This window comes from Rhea americana, unplaced genomic scaffold, assembly GCF_003343005.1.
Source record: "Rhea americana isolate MKP2758 unplaced genomic scaffold, rheAme1 scaffold_68, whole genome shotgun sequence".
NCBI lineage: Eukaryota > Metazoa > Chordata > Aves > Rheiformes > Rheidae > Rhea > Rhea americana.
Genome location: NW_028186845.1, coordinates 4,184,305 through 4,197,300, shown reverse-complemented (window position 1 = coordinate 4,197,300; position 12,996 = coordinate 4,184,305). Strand labels below are relative to the sequence as shown.

Sequence of the window (12,996 nt, the reverse complement as noted above, 5' to 3'; positions counted from 1 at the left end):
CAGTACTTACCTTTTCAGCTTTCTTACAATACTTCAGCTATATGAGAGAATTTGCCATATTACTGGAGTAATAAACTCACATTTCACTTTTTTTTTAATATCTGCAGCAAGCTATTGAAGACAAGAAAGGTATTTCTGGATATAGCTACACCCAGGAGGAGTTGGAAAGAGTATCTGCAGTAAAAAGTGAAATGGATGAAATGAAAGGCCGAACACTAGATAACATGTCTGAAATGGTGATCTTTTTCATAATTATTTTATTTCTGCAGCTTGAATGTTCAGTTCTTCAGAATATATAGCCAAGTTTATATTCTTGGTCAGGATTTTCATTTTGGTTTATGTATGTTTGAATGTTTGTTTGTTTGCATAAGTGTATATATACATACATATGTATACACACATACATACATATATATGGGTGTGTATGTATGTGTATAAAAATAAAATAGTACAACTCTGCTAAGGTAATCTGGAAAAAGCTTACCAAAATGTATATTTCTTTTAAAGTATGAAGAAATATTTTATAATAAAAAAAAATTCTATTTCCTCCTCCTTCAGAACTTTCAGGGATATCAGTCTTGCTGTCTTGTTGTCTTTGGTTTTGATTTTTTTGTGACTTCTTTGTGATTTAGTAGGTGGTTTCATGTTTCTTGCACAAAAATTGAAAGAGAGGGATGTTTTAAATCTTTAGTACATTTTTTTTCTAAGATCTTTGTAAAATACTGGAGTTAAGCATTTGATAAAAAGCATACTTAATACAACTAAAGAACTGAAGCAAACAGCTCTTCTTTTTCTCTGTACCTAATTTTCAATTGTCCTTAGGTCTATGGTGTTTCAATTTAATTTATCACATAGCCATAGAAGCAAGACAGAGATTGAATTTCTAACATCATAAAAGAACAAACGAAAAAAAAAAAAACAAAAAAAAACAAGTAACATTCTTTGAAAGTCATTAGGGCACTTTTAAAATAAAGTGCTGTAACTAAAACATATGATTCTCAGAAAGTTGGAGAGAATTTTGATGTTCAATATAAATACTTTAAAGTGTCTGTATTAGTTTTTTCTTCTTAGCATTTTAAAATATTATTTAACCTGTACAGGTTTTTTTCTTATGGCTCTCTTCCTTTCTATCAGCCCACCTCTATTCAACTCTTCAATAACTCACTAAGCTGCTCAGGTGTCTAGCACATGGGCTGTCTGCTGCACTTCGCTGTGAAGTTCTCAGTTCAAACTATGGGAGCAGTATTTGCCTATTTTGTGATAATGACGCCACTGCAGTATGGGCTCTTTCCCTTTACTAATTAGCCCTGCGCTTCTTTTTATATCATATATAGTCCCATGTTCTTTTGTAATATCTCTTTTTTCTCCATACTTTGGCTTTCTTCTCTTTCAACATTTCTAATAATATAAATGTGCTACTATTATCATATTATTAATATCTATAATTTGTCCCCCTAACAGGTAAAAAAACTGAATACTATGGTGGCAGATAAGAAGACCAGCCTAGCTCCTGTTATCAAAGAACTGAGACAGCTGCGTCAGAAGTGCCAGGTTTGTAGGAACACTTTAGGAATACTTTGAACAAAGCTTCTTAATGAAATAGGTATGCAGTAGGACAGACTTTGAGAAATACTCCTGTTTTCCTCTGCAAATTTGTCCATGCAGGGAAGGGTTATAATTAAGAGGAGGAGATGATTGTATGTGTAGAAACCATATGTCTCTCTCTCTATATATATATGCTTTGCCATGGATGTATTTGAAAGGGAGGATATGTGCAATTTAGAAGTTGAGTTGAGACCATACAGAAATTCAGGTCAGAAAGTGATTAGCTGAAGTTTGATGACACTTGTCAAACCCCTAAATGCTTCAAATACTGCAAATCCTGTCTCATCAACTTTATTTAATTGCACACCTTGTTTTTGTGCTTTTTTGTTTTGTTTTGTTTTAAACACCTCTGCTGTTGTACACGGATGTAATCAACTCAGAAGGAAAGATGGAAATAACAGGTCAAATGTGATTTGCAGCAGGCAACGTGCAGGAGACTGGAATTATTAAAAGGTGACAGGGCAGGCACAAAATCAGGCTGAATATTTTGTCGTTCACTATAAGTTTTTAAAAGCTGCTGTACTAGAAGAAAATTGAAAAAATCATAGTTCAAAAATGTAGCAAAGTTAGGTTCCAAATGACTGATAGATGCTGGGTTGTTTGTTTCTCAGCACTAACCATCTCAGCTAAAGTTCTCCTTTTAAAGTGCATCACAAATAATATCCAAATAGTTGAACACAGTGATCTACCTCCTTTATTAGTCTGTAGGAATGACAGATTTATTAATCTGCTTTCAAAATTTTATATAGAGCTGAAAAAAATCATTCAAGCCCTCAGCTGCTGTAAGTTGGCTCATCCTCATAGTAGTAAATGGAGCTATCCATTTATCTCTAAACCACATTTCCGTAAAACTTATTTTTAATGGTTCAATTTAAAGTGCCAGCAAATGAAATCCAGCTAAGCTGTTTGTTGTGTACAACTAGAAAGCTTGCTTTTCATAAGTGGCAAGTATAATAATCCTTTCTTAATCTCTAATTTGATAATTACCTTTCCTTTCTTCTTGCAAACACTACTCTGTGGATGTGACTATAAAGAGGATATTTGCATGTTATGCTGTGGTGTATACAGCTGATCCTCTAGTATGCAAGCAGAGGCTAGTGGCTTCCTCATGTGTAATAATAGCCGTGTGCCTGCTTGGTTTATGTAAGTGCCTGTGAGTGTGCCAGTAGCTGAGGTTGATGTGTGAGACTGACAAGAACACAGTCTGCCTGGATGTCACATGTCAGTCAATTGAAGATTTCATTTACATATCCCTTTGCCCTTTTCACGTAAGGAATTAACTCAAGAATGCGATGAAAAAAAAGTCCAGTACGACAGTTGTGCAGCAGGGTTAGAGAGCAATCGCTCTACACTGGAACAGGTAAGATGGTGACTTGGTCACGTATATTAATAAATGCTGTACAACAAGTTATTCATTATGGTATAGTCTTTTTCCTGCCTTCCCTCAGGATATGGAAAGTCCAAATTCACTTCAGGAGGAAGTGAGTCCGTGGTGATCTATAACTATGCAAATCAGTGTGCTTGAAGCTGCTCTACACTAGCTATAGTCCCATACATCTTATGTTTTAATAGCAACAAGTGAACACAGTGGTACATACAGTGCATCCTGTTCAGTCCAACTTTGTTTAGTGAGAATATTGCGGAAGATGATACATCTGACAGAAATCCTGCTGACCTGTATAGCATCTGTTAGGAAATGATTTGACAATAAAATGTTAAGGACAAACTTACCAAGGCAAATTTTCATATGCATTTAGCAGATTCATTAAATTAGCAACACCAATTTAACCAAGTTAATACACTGAAATGGTCAAAATATTTTGACTGGACTTGATTTTCAAGGACTTGGACACCTAAGCAATATATTTCAAAATAAGAAAGGTATACATTTGAAGTGCAGGTGGATATACACCTATTTTTTCTCTGCACTGAAAGTTCTTTGTATGGCTTAACCTGTGTGAGATAAAAGAATCCACAGATAAAGCTAGTATTAAGTAGACCTTCCATAAGAACTATTTTGCAATAGCTACTCAAGGCTTTTTCCTTTCTAGACAAACCTTAGTCATTTTCTAACACATCATGACAAGCAAGTCCACTGAGTAAGCTGCACTTGACTGCCAGCAACTACAGAATTCAGATTTTTAGCTGCTGGTCTGAAAGCTACGTGGTGACACAGCTTTGGAGTTGACAGCTTTTGTGTGACCTGGAGTATTTGAATTCTGTTTGGATTATCAGTTTTCTTGGTATGGACCATTTAGAGCTGGGCAACCTGAAGGGGAACACTTCACTCTCTCCATACTCCCCAACATAGTTACAGATTGCTAATTAACGTAGTATTAACATGACTGCAGCATCTAACACACATTTCACAGATGTGTTCCAGGAAATGTTTATTCACAATTGTATTTAGCACTTTAAGATATGCCTAGAAATGAGAGTCTTGGCAGCATTTGTGAAGTGTCTGTTAGAAGTTAAAGTCATATTAGTAGATGCCTGTTAACAATCAGTTAGCATCTCTAACTGTAGCTGAAACTGCATTTTTTTTAAAAAAAATGCCCTTTCATTTATTACTTTTAAAGAGACTACTGTAAAACCCAAATTGTGTGGACATTTAAGAAATGATCAATTCAGAATTACGCCTCTTTCTGTTATGGATCTGGTGGTTTATGTAGTAGCACAGGGCATCTACTGTACCTCTTCAGTTATGATGTCCATTAAAATATTATTGGTTGTACTGCAGGAGGTGAAAGGACTTCTTGAGGAGTGCATTCAGGAAGAAAGCAACTACCATTATATTAACTGTATGAAGAGGGTAAGACCAGAAGAGAGACCAAATTGTTCTTCGTGAAATGAAATAGAAATTATAATATATATTTTTAAAACATTTGTGTATTTCTTTATAGAATATAGAAGTACAGCTGCAGCGTGCTAAAGAAGAAATGAAAACATATGTTTCCTCAGATCCACAGGAGAGACGAAAAGCAATTCGGTAAATATATTAGTGTGTTTCGTTTGTGTTAACTCAAAGGATTTTCATAAACTGAGACTGAGTTAAGAATTCTCTCACTGGCGTTTGAACTGAAGGAGTTCACCTGATAAATTTAGAAACACTATAATAATCTAAAAATAAGCATCTTGAATCCCAGTATGTACTGCTGTAAATCTAAGAGTTCTCTCAGACATACCAAAAGATTTTCCCTTCCTGCTGGAGATTATGGGCCCTAGATAGTGGCTGTTAACTTGCAGCCCCTGTTGGCACAGACTCAGAGAAGCCGTGCTTCTGCTAGGTCCTACAGGAGGTGTAGCTCTACCAGACACAGTGACTGAGCCAGCTTTCCCCGAGACTCCTGCATGCAGCAGTAGGAGGTCTTCTACATCTCAAAGAGAGCAACCATATGCTACCCCCAGATTTGGGGCTTCTTTTTTTCTTTTTTCTTTTTTCTTTCTTTCTTTCTTTCTTTCTTTTTTTTTTTTTTTTTTTACAAATCTTCCGCTGTTCTTTTAGGTATAATAGCTATCACCATTGTTGGTACAGGGATGGAGGACTGCATATACTTATCCTAAATGGATTTTGGTTTGCCTTTCTTGCTGGAGGTAGAATGAATACTGTTCTCCACCATCACGCTCAATTTAATAGACTCCAATGTAAGGTGAATTGCTCCAGCCTGTGAGTTTTTTCAGGACTCCTTATCTTTACATGGTAGGAAGGGAAGCCTAAAAGGTTATCAGTTGAGCTGATAAACATTTTATGTAGTTTTCCATTTCAAATAATACAATTCTGCCAAAGATTGAAATATTTTCTGAGAAGAAGATATTTTGGTTTAATTTTCTTTGCAAAAAAATTTAACCATTATCATGTTATATAGACTTTTACAAGTCAGTATTAAATATTAAATATTTTAATAAAAGTATCCTGATTAAAATGGTATTTATATTCAACCTTTTAATTCAATATAAAAGTTAAAACATAATTCAGGCAATAAAATCAACAAAATGGTTCATCCCTGCCAAAATTAAACATCAGAAGAATCCAAAATCATATATTTTGTAACTTGCATTTAGTAAAAGTGTCAAAATACCTTTTTTGTTCTTAGTCATAATTACTTTTTTAAAAATATAAGAATTCTCCATGAAATAACATCGTGATTTCCAGCTGCTTTTATCTTTGACTAAAAAATATCTTAAATCCTAGCTCTCAATAAAATGAACAAGTTAAAATTACTGTCAGTAGTTTTACAATTTCATCTGTAGCTTTCACCCTATGTTATTTGGCAGACATGAAAATAGTTATCCAAACATCAGTTTTAAAATAAAAGTTTGCTGGATTGGATAGAATATGGGTTTTAGTAAAAACTAGTTTTATTTTAAATGAATGAAATGAATGAAAAACACTCAGATGTTTTGAAAATAGGATTGGGCATCTCTAAAAATATAGTCTCTACCAAGGAATCTCTGCAGAGTACACCATTTTTAAATCAGTGCCGAGAGGGCATGAGCTTTGCCTTGTACTTCTCCATCTCACTACAGTCTGCATCAATGAGCACTCCTACAGTTTGCTTTTTTGCTCGGACCATAAAAAGCCATAGCAATACAGGTCTTGGATGTGAAGCCTCTTAGATTTCTGTATTTGTATTTCAGAGACATGACAGATTGTTGCTTGAGATTTTTATAATCTGTCATGTCAGAGCTGTGGTTCATGTACAGTCTTCTATACAAGTTGCCAAAATGCTTCACAAAATTGTCCCATTCATAAAACTCAACTTAAAAAACATGATTGAATGGCAAAGCAAAGACAGAACTGCTCCATTAGATAAATAGTAAGCATTCTACATTTCATTTTAAAACTTCAGACCATCTAGCTGCTGAAAGTAACGTCAGAAAAAGTGAACTAGTATTTGTCCATCACTTCTCAGAGGAGATGGAAGAATAAATTTGTTTCCCAGGGTATCTGTCCTCTTCAACTCTCTACCTTTGGGAATAATTTCTGGGCCTTTCTGTTGCAGTCGTGGCAACTAGAGAACAGTATGTTGGTAGTAAACATAGTCAAATGTCATTCAGTATCACCTGAGGTGGTTTCTTCACTCACTGTGGGGTGAAAAAGACTACTAGGATTGACCACTTTTGGGTGGAGAATAAGAAGCTTCTTACTCCGTCTCACAAAATAACAGAAGGCTGAAGGCTATAGACGATTTATCTAATAAAAATGGGTAAAACAGCAAAATTAAGCAGAAGGATAAAAGGAAAAGAGAAGAGCCTTTGAGAAAAATCTTAGTGATGATGTGAATATTCATTAGTATGAAAGGCAGCACAGCACAGCCAAGCAGCTGAGAGGAAATGCAGGTCACACAGCAGGCACTGTCCTTTTATGGCCTTGCAGGGAAGGGGAGGGTTGTGTTTATACACAGATGCTAAGCAAAAATTTCTCCAACTCAAGTACTTCTGAAGTGAACATCCATAATGTGAATATACACACAGACAAGCCATCAAAGGCAAATGCTGGGATTAAAGTGCGAGTCCAGCTATGTAATTCCAGGTATGGTGAGGAGATGTCATTGGAGCATTACCGCTTTCTCCATCGTCCCAGCCTCACTTGCTGACTGTGAGCACCGGCGGCAGGGAGATGAACCCTCTCTCTGTGCCTGTGCACCTTTTGGCCTTCTATAAGATGCTGCAGAACAGTCACATTTAAACGAATTACAACAAAGTTCAATATCCAAAGCTTTACACAAAACAAAATGAGGAAATAAAATGTATTTCTGGATATCCTTTTAGAATGTGTATGTATTTTTCAGCAGGCAATGGAATGTAAACGTAACAAAAATGAGCCATAAATAGAACAGCACTTTCCTAATAACGTATTGAACAAAAAATGTCTTAATTCCAACCATCTTTATTGAACATAAACTCTCTGTTCCATGCAGTCATTTCTTAGGAATGGGAAAAGTTAATTTTGCTCTCTGAAAACAGAAAGTTTTTTTTTTTAATTATTAAGTTGCATTCTTTCCAGTCGTCATTATAAATAGTAAAGAAAAACTTACCAAGAAAGACATCTAATTTTCTGATGATTATTTTGAAAACTGTACTCAAAAAAAAAAGGACTTTCTTGAGGCCAAATGTGTGTGAACATACAGTGTGTCAGCGGGAAATCAGAAGATGCAGTGTGGCTTTCCACCTCTCTGATTTGGTGAGGATTGCTAGGGATCAGCTGTGCCTGCACCGCACTTGGAGCAGCCTCAAGACTGCTCTGCTTGTACTGACTAGAATCACCCAAGATTGACAGATCATTAAATGACCCAGCTGCATTCCTTGCACATCCATTCTGGGGAGAGTATGGCAGGCAGGACCAGGTGGCATAGGGCCCAAGTGCTCCGGTTCAAAGGCTGGAGTACCCAGCCGAAATGGGAGAAATAACAGAAACACGGTGCTCCAGTTCTCTTTCTACACTGCTGTTCATTATACGCTGACAAACCTTCACACTCTAGCACCATGAAGGCTGATACTTCTTTATGGAAATTTGGATTTCTCTATGCAAAGTTCTTCTGTCTAGAGCAATTTGGAAAGTTCTTTCAATGAGCTGGCCTATTTTACTTTTCACTGGTAATCAAACTCTCAACATCTAAGTTTACCTGTTACACACGGAATGTAATACTTGATTTCATAAAGGAGAAGCAGTGAAGATTTTTTTTGTTACTGTCACATTTCAAAAAAATTAAAAATAAGTGTAGAAATATATCTCAGTTGCGCTATTACGGTTTGCATATTACACTGTAGGTTTCATGTACTGAGTTTGGATGTGTCAGAAAGTAATCCCTCCACTGTTGCAGACAAAAGTGTACAGCCAAGATTTTTAATATTGAGTGTCAACAGTTATGCTTCTAAGTCTATATTTAGTCACCTAAACGTGAAGCCAGGTTTTTTGAAAGTGCTGAATGCACAGTGGTTCCATTGCAGTAACTGGATTTGTCAAAGCTGGGGTGAAATACTACTCCCTTTCGTTCATGTATTTTCCCACTCATTCTACTGCTACCTTCACAAACATTAAGTGCTGTGGACTTGTATACTCTGACATTTGTACAAATATAGGGTACTGGATAACTTCAGAATATCATCAGCATAAGTGCGCTATTAAAAAGAGATCATATATGTCTTGTTATCATCTTCAGGCTGGAAGCAGCAGTAATTATACTTACTTCAAGAATGTAAGAGATTTTATCCAGTAACGTTTTTGCTAACTGCGTAACTGAGGGAATCAAGGATATCTGATCCCTGATTGTTGTCCAGTGACAAAAAAGTTTCTCCATGCATCTTCTTCTGACTGTCTCATTTATGAACCTCCCAATACTTTCATAATTTTCCAGGCTTATATCACTATTACGTCCTATTATTTAGAAACACTTAAAATCATAATAAAAATGTTATTTATTTCTTTTAGAGAACAGTATACACGAATGATCCTTGAACAGGAAAACCTTGGGAAGGTAAGAATGAGGTTTTTACTTTGTAAAAGCATGGTACAGTTCATATATTTGCGGGGCTTATTACAGAATGCTGTGGTCAGTCTTTTATAAAAAGCATATTACAGTCCACAAAGAAAATTCCATTACTGCTGGCATTGGTAACTAATACCCTGAAAAGAGATCATGCTAGCTCTTCAGGGCTTGATTTCCTACAGAGTATAGCATGAGCTGCTTGTAAAAGATAGTCAAACAGCTTAACATGGCAGCACATTCCCTGTAAACCATTTGGATAAGAAACTGAAACATGGATATAACAAACGGTGCCAGCTCAAATTTTAAGTTGTATATAAAGCAACCTGCTGAAGACAATAAATTTTCAACCTGTCAGCCTTATCATCGTTATTAAAGGCCAGAGAATCATCAGTGTAGCAGTGTTAAACAAAAGCAGTTGTCCATTTTTAATCTTGCATGAATCTCGAATCAGCATGGAGGAGGTTAGCCTTACTAATTCACACTAAACATCTTTTATTAATTTTCTTTTTATGATTTAGTCTATGAATGATTTTTACACATTTGGGCTACCACTATTAATGATTAATAGTGAGTTACATCATAAAACATTAATTTCATGTATATAATGTGATGATGTGTATCAATTGTAGGCTGCAACTTGACACTGTAAGAGCTCTGTGTGACAATGAACTCATATTTTTAGCATAACTTCCCAAATAGATTAAACTATTATTTTGAGTGCTTTAAAACATTGAAATAATTGTCAATCCACACAAAGCACATATCTAAGACCACAGATGCTATTGCATTTATCACTTGCAAGGTGTATTACTAGTTTAAACCAAAGGTAATAATATTTCAGTGGGAAATAAAAATCTTGGTCATTGTTAGCTGCCTATGTAAGCAACTTTTGTATCTTTTTTTTTTTTTTTTTTTGTATTTGTAACAGAAATTACGGGAGAAGCAAAAAGTTGTACGGGAGAGTCACGGGCCAAATATGAAGCAAGTTAAAATGTGGCAGGACTTTGAGCAGTTAATGGAATGTAAGAGCGAATGTTTTCTAAAACAACAAAATCAAACAGCCATTGGTCAAGTCATTCAGGAAGGAGGTAAAGATAGGCTTGTATTATGAATTCTTCCTTCTTTATACCAACATAAAGCAGGAAAACAGTGTGTTGGTTTCTTAAAGGTAATCTCATACTAAGTATCATTGCTTCTTCATTTCTGCATAAATTTGTTGTAAATTACTTGATTTTAGTGCATAAACTAAGAGTGAAACTAACCACTATATGAAGCTTTTCATCTGTTGTTTAAGTGACAACATAACATGGTTAGGAAGATCTGTTATGAGATCTGCACTAGGGTGAACCTTGTCATAAATCTTGGCTTTATGAGGCTGGGAATGGCATGCATCTGCAGCAAGATCAAAGGAAAAGAAATCCTTTTCCAGGGTCACAGAAAACTTACGTAATTGCCCGGCTCCTTATTCTGAATCACTAAGGTTACATTTTTGCAGCGCCTGGGACTGGATATTGTATAGTTGTGGACCTCCTGGCTTGGCAGTCTCCTTCCCCATTGTCTTTATTCACCTAGTGTGACTGGCAAGAATGGAGCCATTTTTGCGCGGAGCTGTACAGACCTTGCCTGCACACTCCTAGTCATACTTTCCTTGCACGGTTGAATTAAGCTGATTGTGCTTGCAGGAGACACTTCACGGCTGCAGCGTCAGGAATAGGATCTGAGAACAATTACTTGGATTCTGAGCTTTTTCCATTATCTTTTGTTGTTTTTAACAAATGTGTTTTTCTTACACATACACTTTTTTCTAATTTCTCTTAGTTACCCATGTGAAAGTGTAAACTGAAGTTTTTCTCTAGTGAGGATATTTTGTGCTATTTAATCTGTGCAGTGGGATTCCAAAGCGATTACGGTTGCCCAAAGAAGCTCATCTCAGGGACTGAGGGTCACTGATGGCTGCAGATACGGCCCAGTGGTTCTTGCATGCATTCAGATATGCAGAACAGACAGATATGCAAGCCTTCCTTGTGCTCTGAATTTGACCTGTGAGCCACAAGCAACTTTCACTTTGCCCTAAAAATTGCATCATGAGACCTAAAGCTGACCCAGGGTAAGAGGAATGCAGATGAGGCTTGAAACTCTCTCTCTCACGCTTCATCATTTCTGATGAGCACCTCTTAGCCACAGTCAAAGACCAGAAGCAGAGAGATAAGTCTGGGAGACCAAAATTCTTGCTGTTCTTCTTTAGTCTCTTGGCTAAATAAATTGCTAAATAGTTTTTTTTTTCTGTTTTTCTTCCTAAAGTAGACTGGACTTAGTCATTGATAGTTCTTTCAAATGTAATTTGAACATAAAGATTATTTAGTTTTCTTTGATACCTGAGATCTTTTGCTGTTTCCTTTATCAAGAGAGAGTATGGCTGTTATGTAGTTCCTTGTTTGTCTTTGCATTAAATATATTTGTTAACAGAACTAAAATAAAATCTGATGTATGGTACCTTTTGACTATACGATATTCTTTTTTTGCATTTCTGATTTAAAGGAAGTAAAAAAAGGTAAACTGTTAGTGGCAAGCACTTTGCTAGGCCATTAGAGAAAGACTTTTGAAAAACTCAGGGTCATTTAATGGAATTTCTCTCAGATGCTCCCCAAAGTGAGCATGCCTAAGGAGTGGGTCTCGGATCCACAAATTCCCAGGGCATCCTCATGTAAGCCCTCCCACACTGCCGAACAGCTGAAGATAGTCTTTCTTGACAGCTGCACACTAATCTTCCCCAGGACAAGGAGAAGCAGCGAATTTTCCCCTACGCAGATTTTCCGTAAGTGTGGCGGGAAGGTGGTTGTGTAGGGCACAGGCAGGGCTGGTTGGAGCGGGAAGTGCGATGCATTGCCACCACCCGCTGCTTCCCTGATTTGATTACTGTGCACGGCAGGAGGAGAATGGGCTTTAATAATGCAGGGGAGGGGACCACATCAATCTGAAAGGGACAAGCTCAGGAAAATGGCATATGCAGACTATATAATGTGGGGAAAGCTATCTCCACAAATACTTAGGACTTCTCTGCCTGCTAGCCCAGTACTTACCATTATTATCAAACTATTTATCTCCGTTGCACTGTAGTGCCTATTGAGCTGAAAAAGTTTATGGGAGTTACATACTTGGACTTTTGAAGGAGGATTTTACTGAATACTTGTCAACAACAGTAAAATAACAAACATCGCCATCTAGATATGCTGAGGGGGAGCATGGGATGAGCACCAGAAACGGGCAGTTAGGTTACTTAGGTGTCAGTGCTTAAAGAACACGTGTGGTCCAAAGCAACCAGAGGGGGCAGGAAGAAGAGTAGGATTTATACACTTCAAGCCAAAACTTTCAGCAAAACTCTAAAAATCCTATTGACTAGAGCGTACATGCAAAATTTATTACATGGATTAGCCTGCTATCCAGGAAAAAGCAATGCTTTTGAAATTCATGGTAATGATGTAGAGTAAGATTGAATATAATCATTTTCTGTTTTCCTGTTGAGTTACCGTAAAAATAGTTGGTCTTTCTTCCTTGCAAAAACAATTTATTGCTAGTTACTCAAAGATGACGTGATTGTTGTTCTGATCTTAGTACTCACCAAGAAAGGGCACACGGATTATACAGTACAGCAGCATCAAAATGACTTTCTGCAATGAAGCAGAAAATCCTAACAACTGTTATGAAAATTGGAAAAACTCAAAAGCTATTTTTAGCTTTTATGTAAGTGGACATTTAATAATACAACTTCAATGGATTCTGTTCACTGGCTTTTCCACCCAGTTACTGATTTGATGGGAGCATTCAAAAATCTTTTACTCCACTTGGTAGTTTTCTATACCTAACTTGCAACCAAATTACTTGTCTTTTCTTCCCCCCCCCC

The 12,996-nt window shown here is 36.6% G+C and overlaps 1 protein-coding gene across 1 annotated transcript in view; it reads left to right on the top strand.

Moving 5' to 3' along the window:
- Positions 1-11,599, top strand: part of IFT81 (intraflagellar transport 81) — a 42,877-nt gene extending 31,278 nt beyond the window's left edge. The window contains exons 13-19 of the mRNA XM_085321076.1: positions 108-236; positions 1,462-1,551; positions 2,879-2,965; positions 4,346-4,417; positions 4,509-4,594; positions 9,038-9,083; positions 10,024-11,599. Coding sequence (XP_085177202.1) covers positions 108-236; positions 1,462-1,551; positions 2,879-2,965; positions 4,346-4,417; positions 4,509-4,594; positions 9,038-9,083; positions 10,024-10,206 — 693 coding nt within the window. The 3' untranslated portion in view covers positions 10,207-11,599. The remainder of the gene's footprint in view (positions 1-107; positions 237-1,461; positions 1,552-2,878; positions 2,966-4,345; positions 4,418-4,508; positions 4,595-9,037; positions 9,084-10,023) is intronic.
- Positions 11,600-12,996: the final 1,397 nt, after the last annotated feature.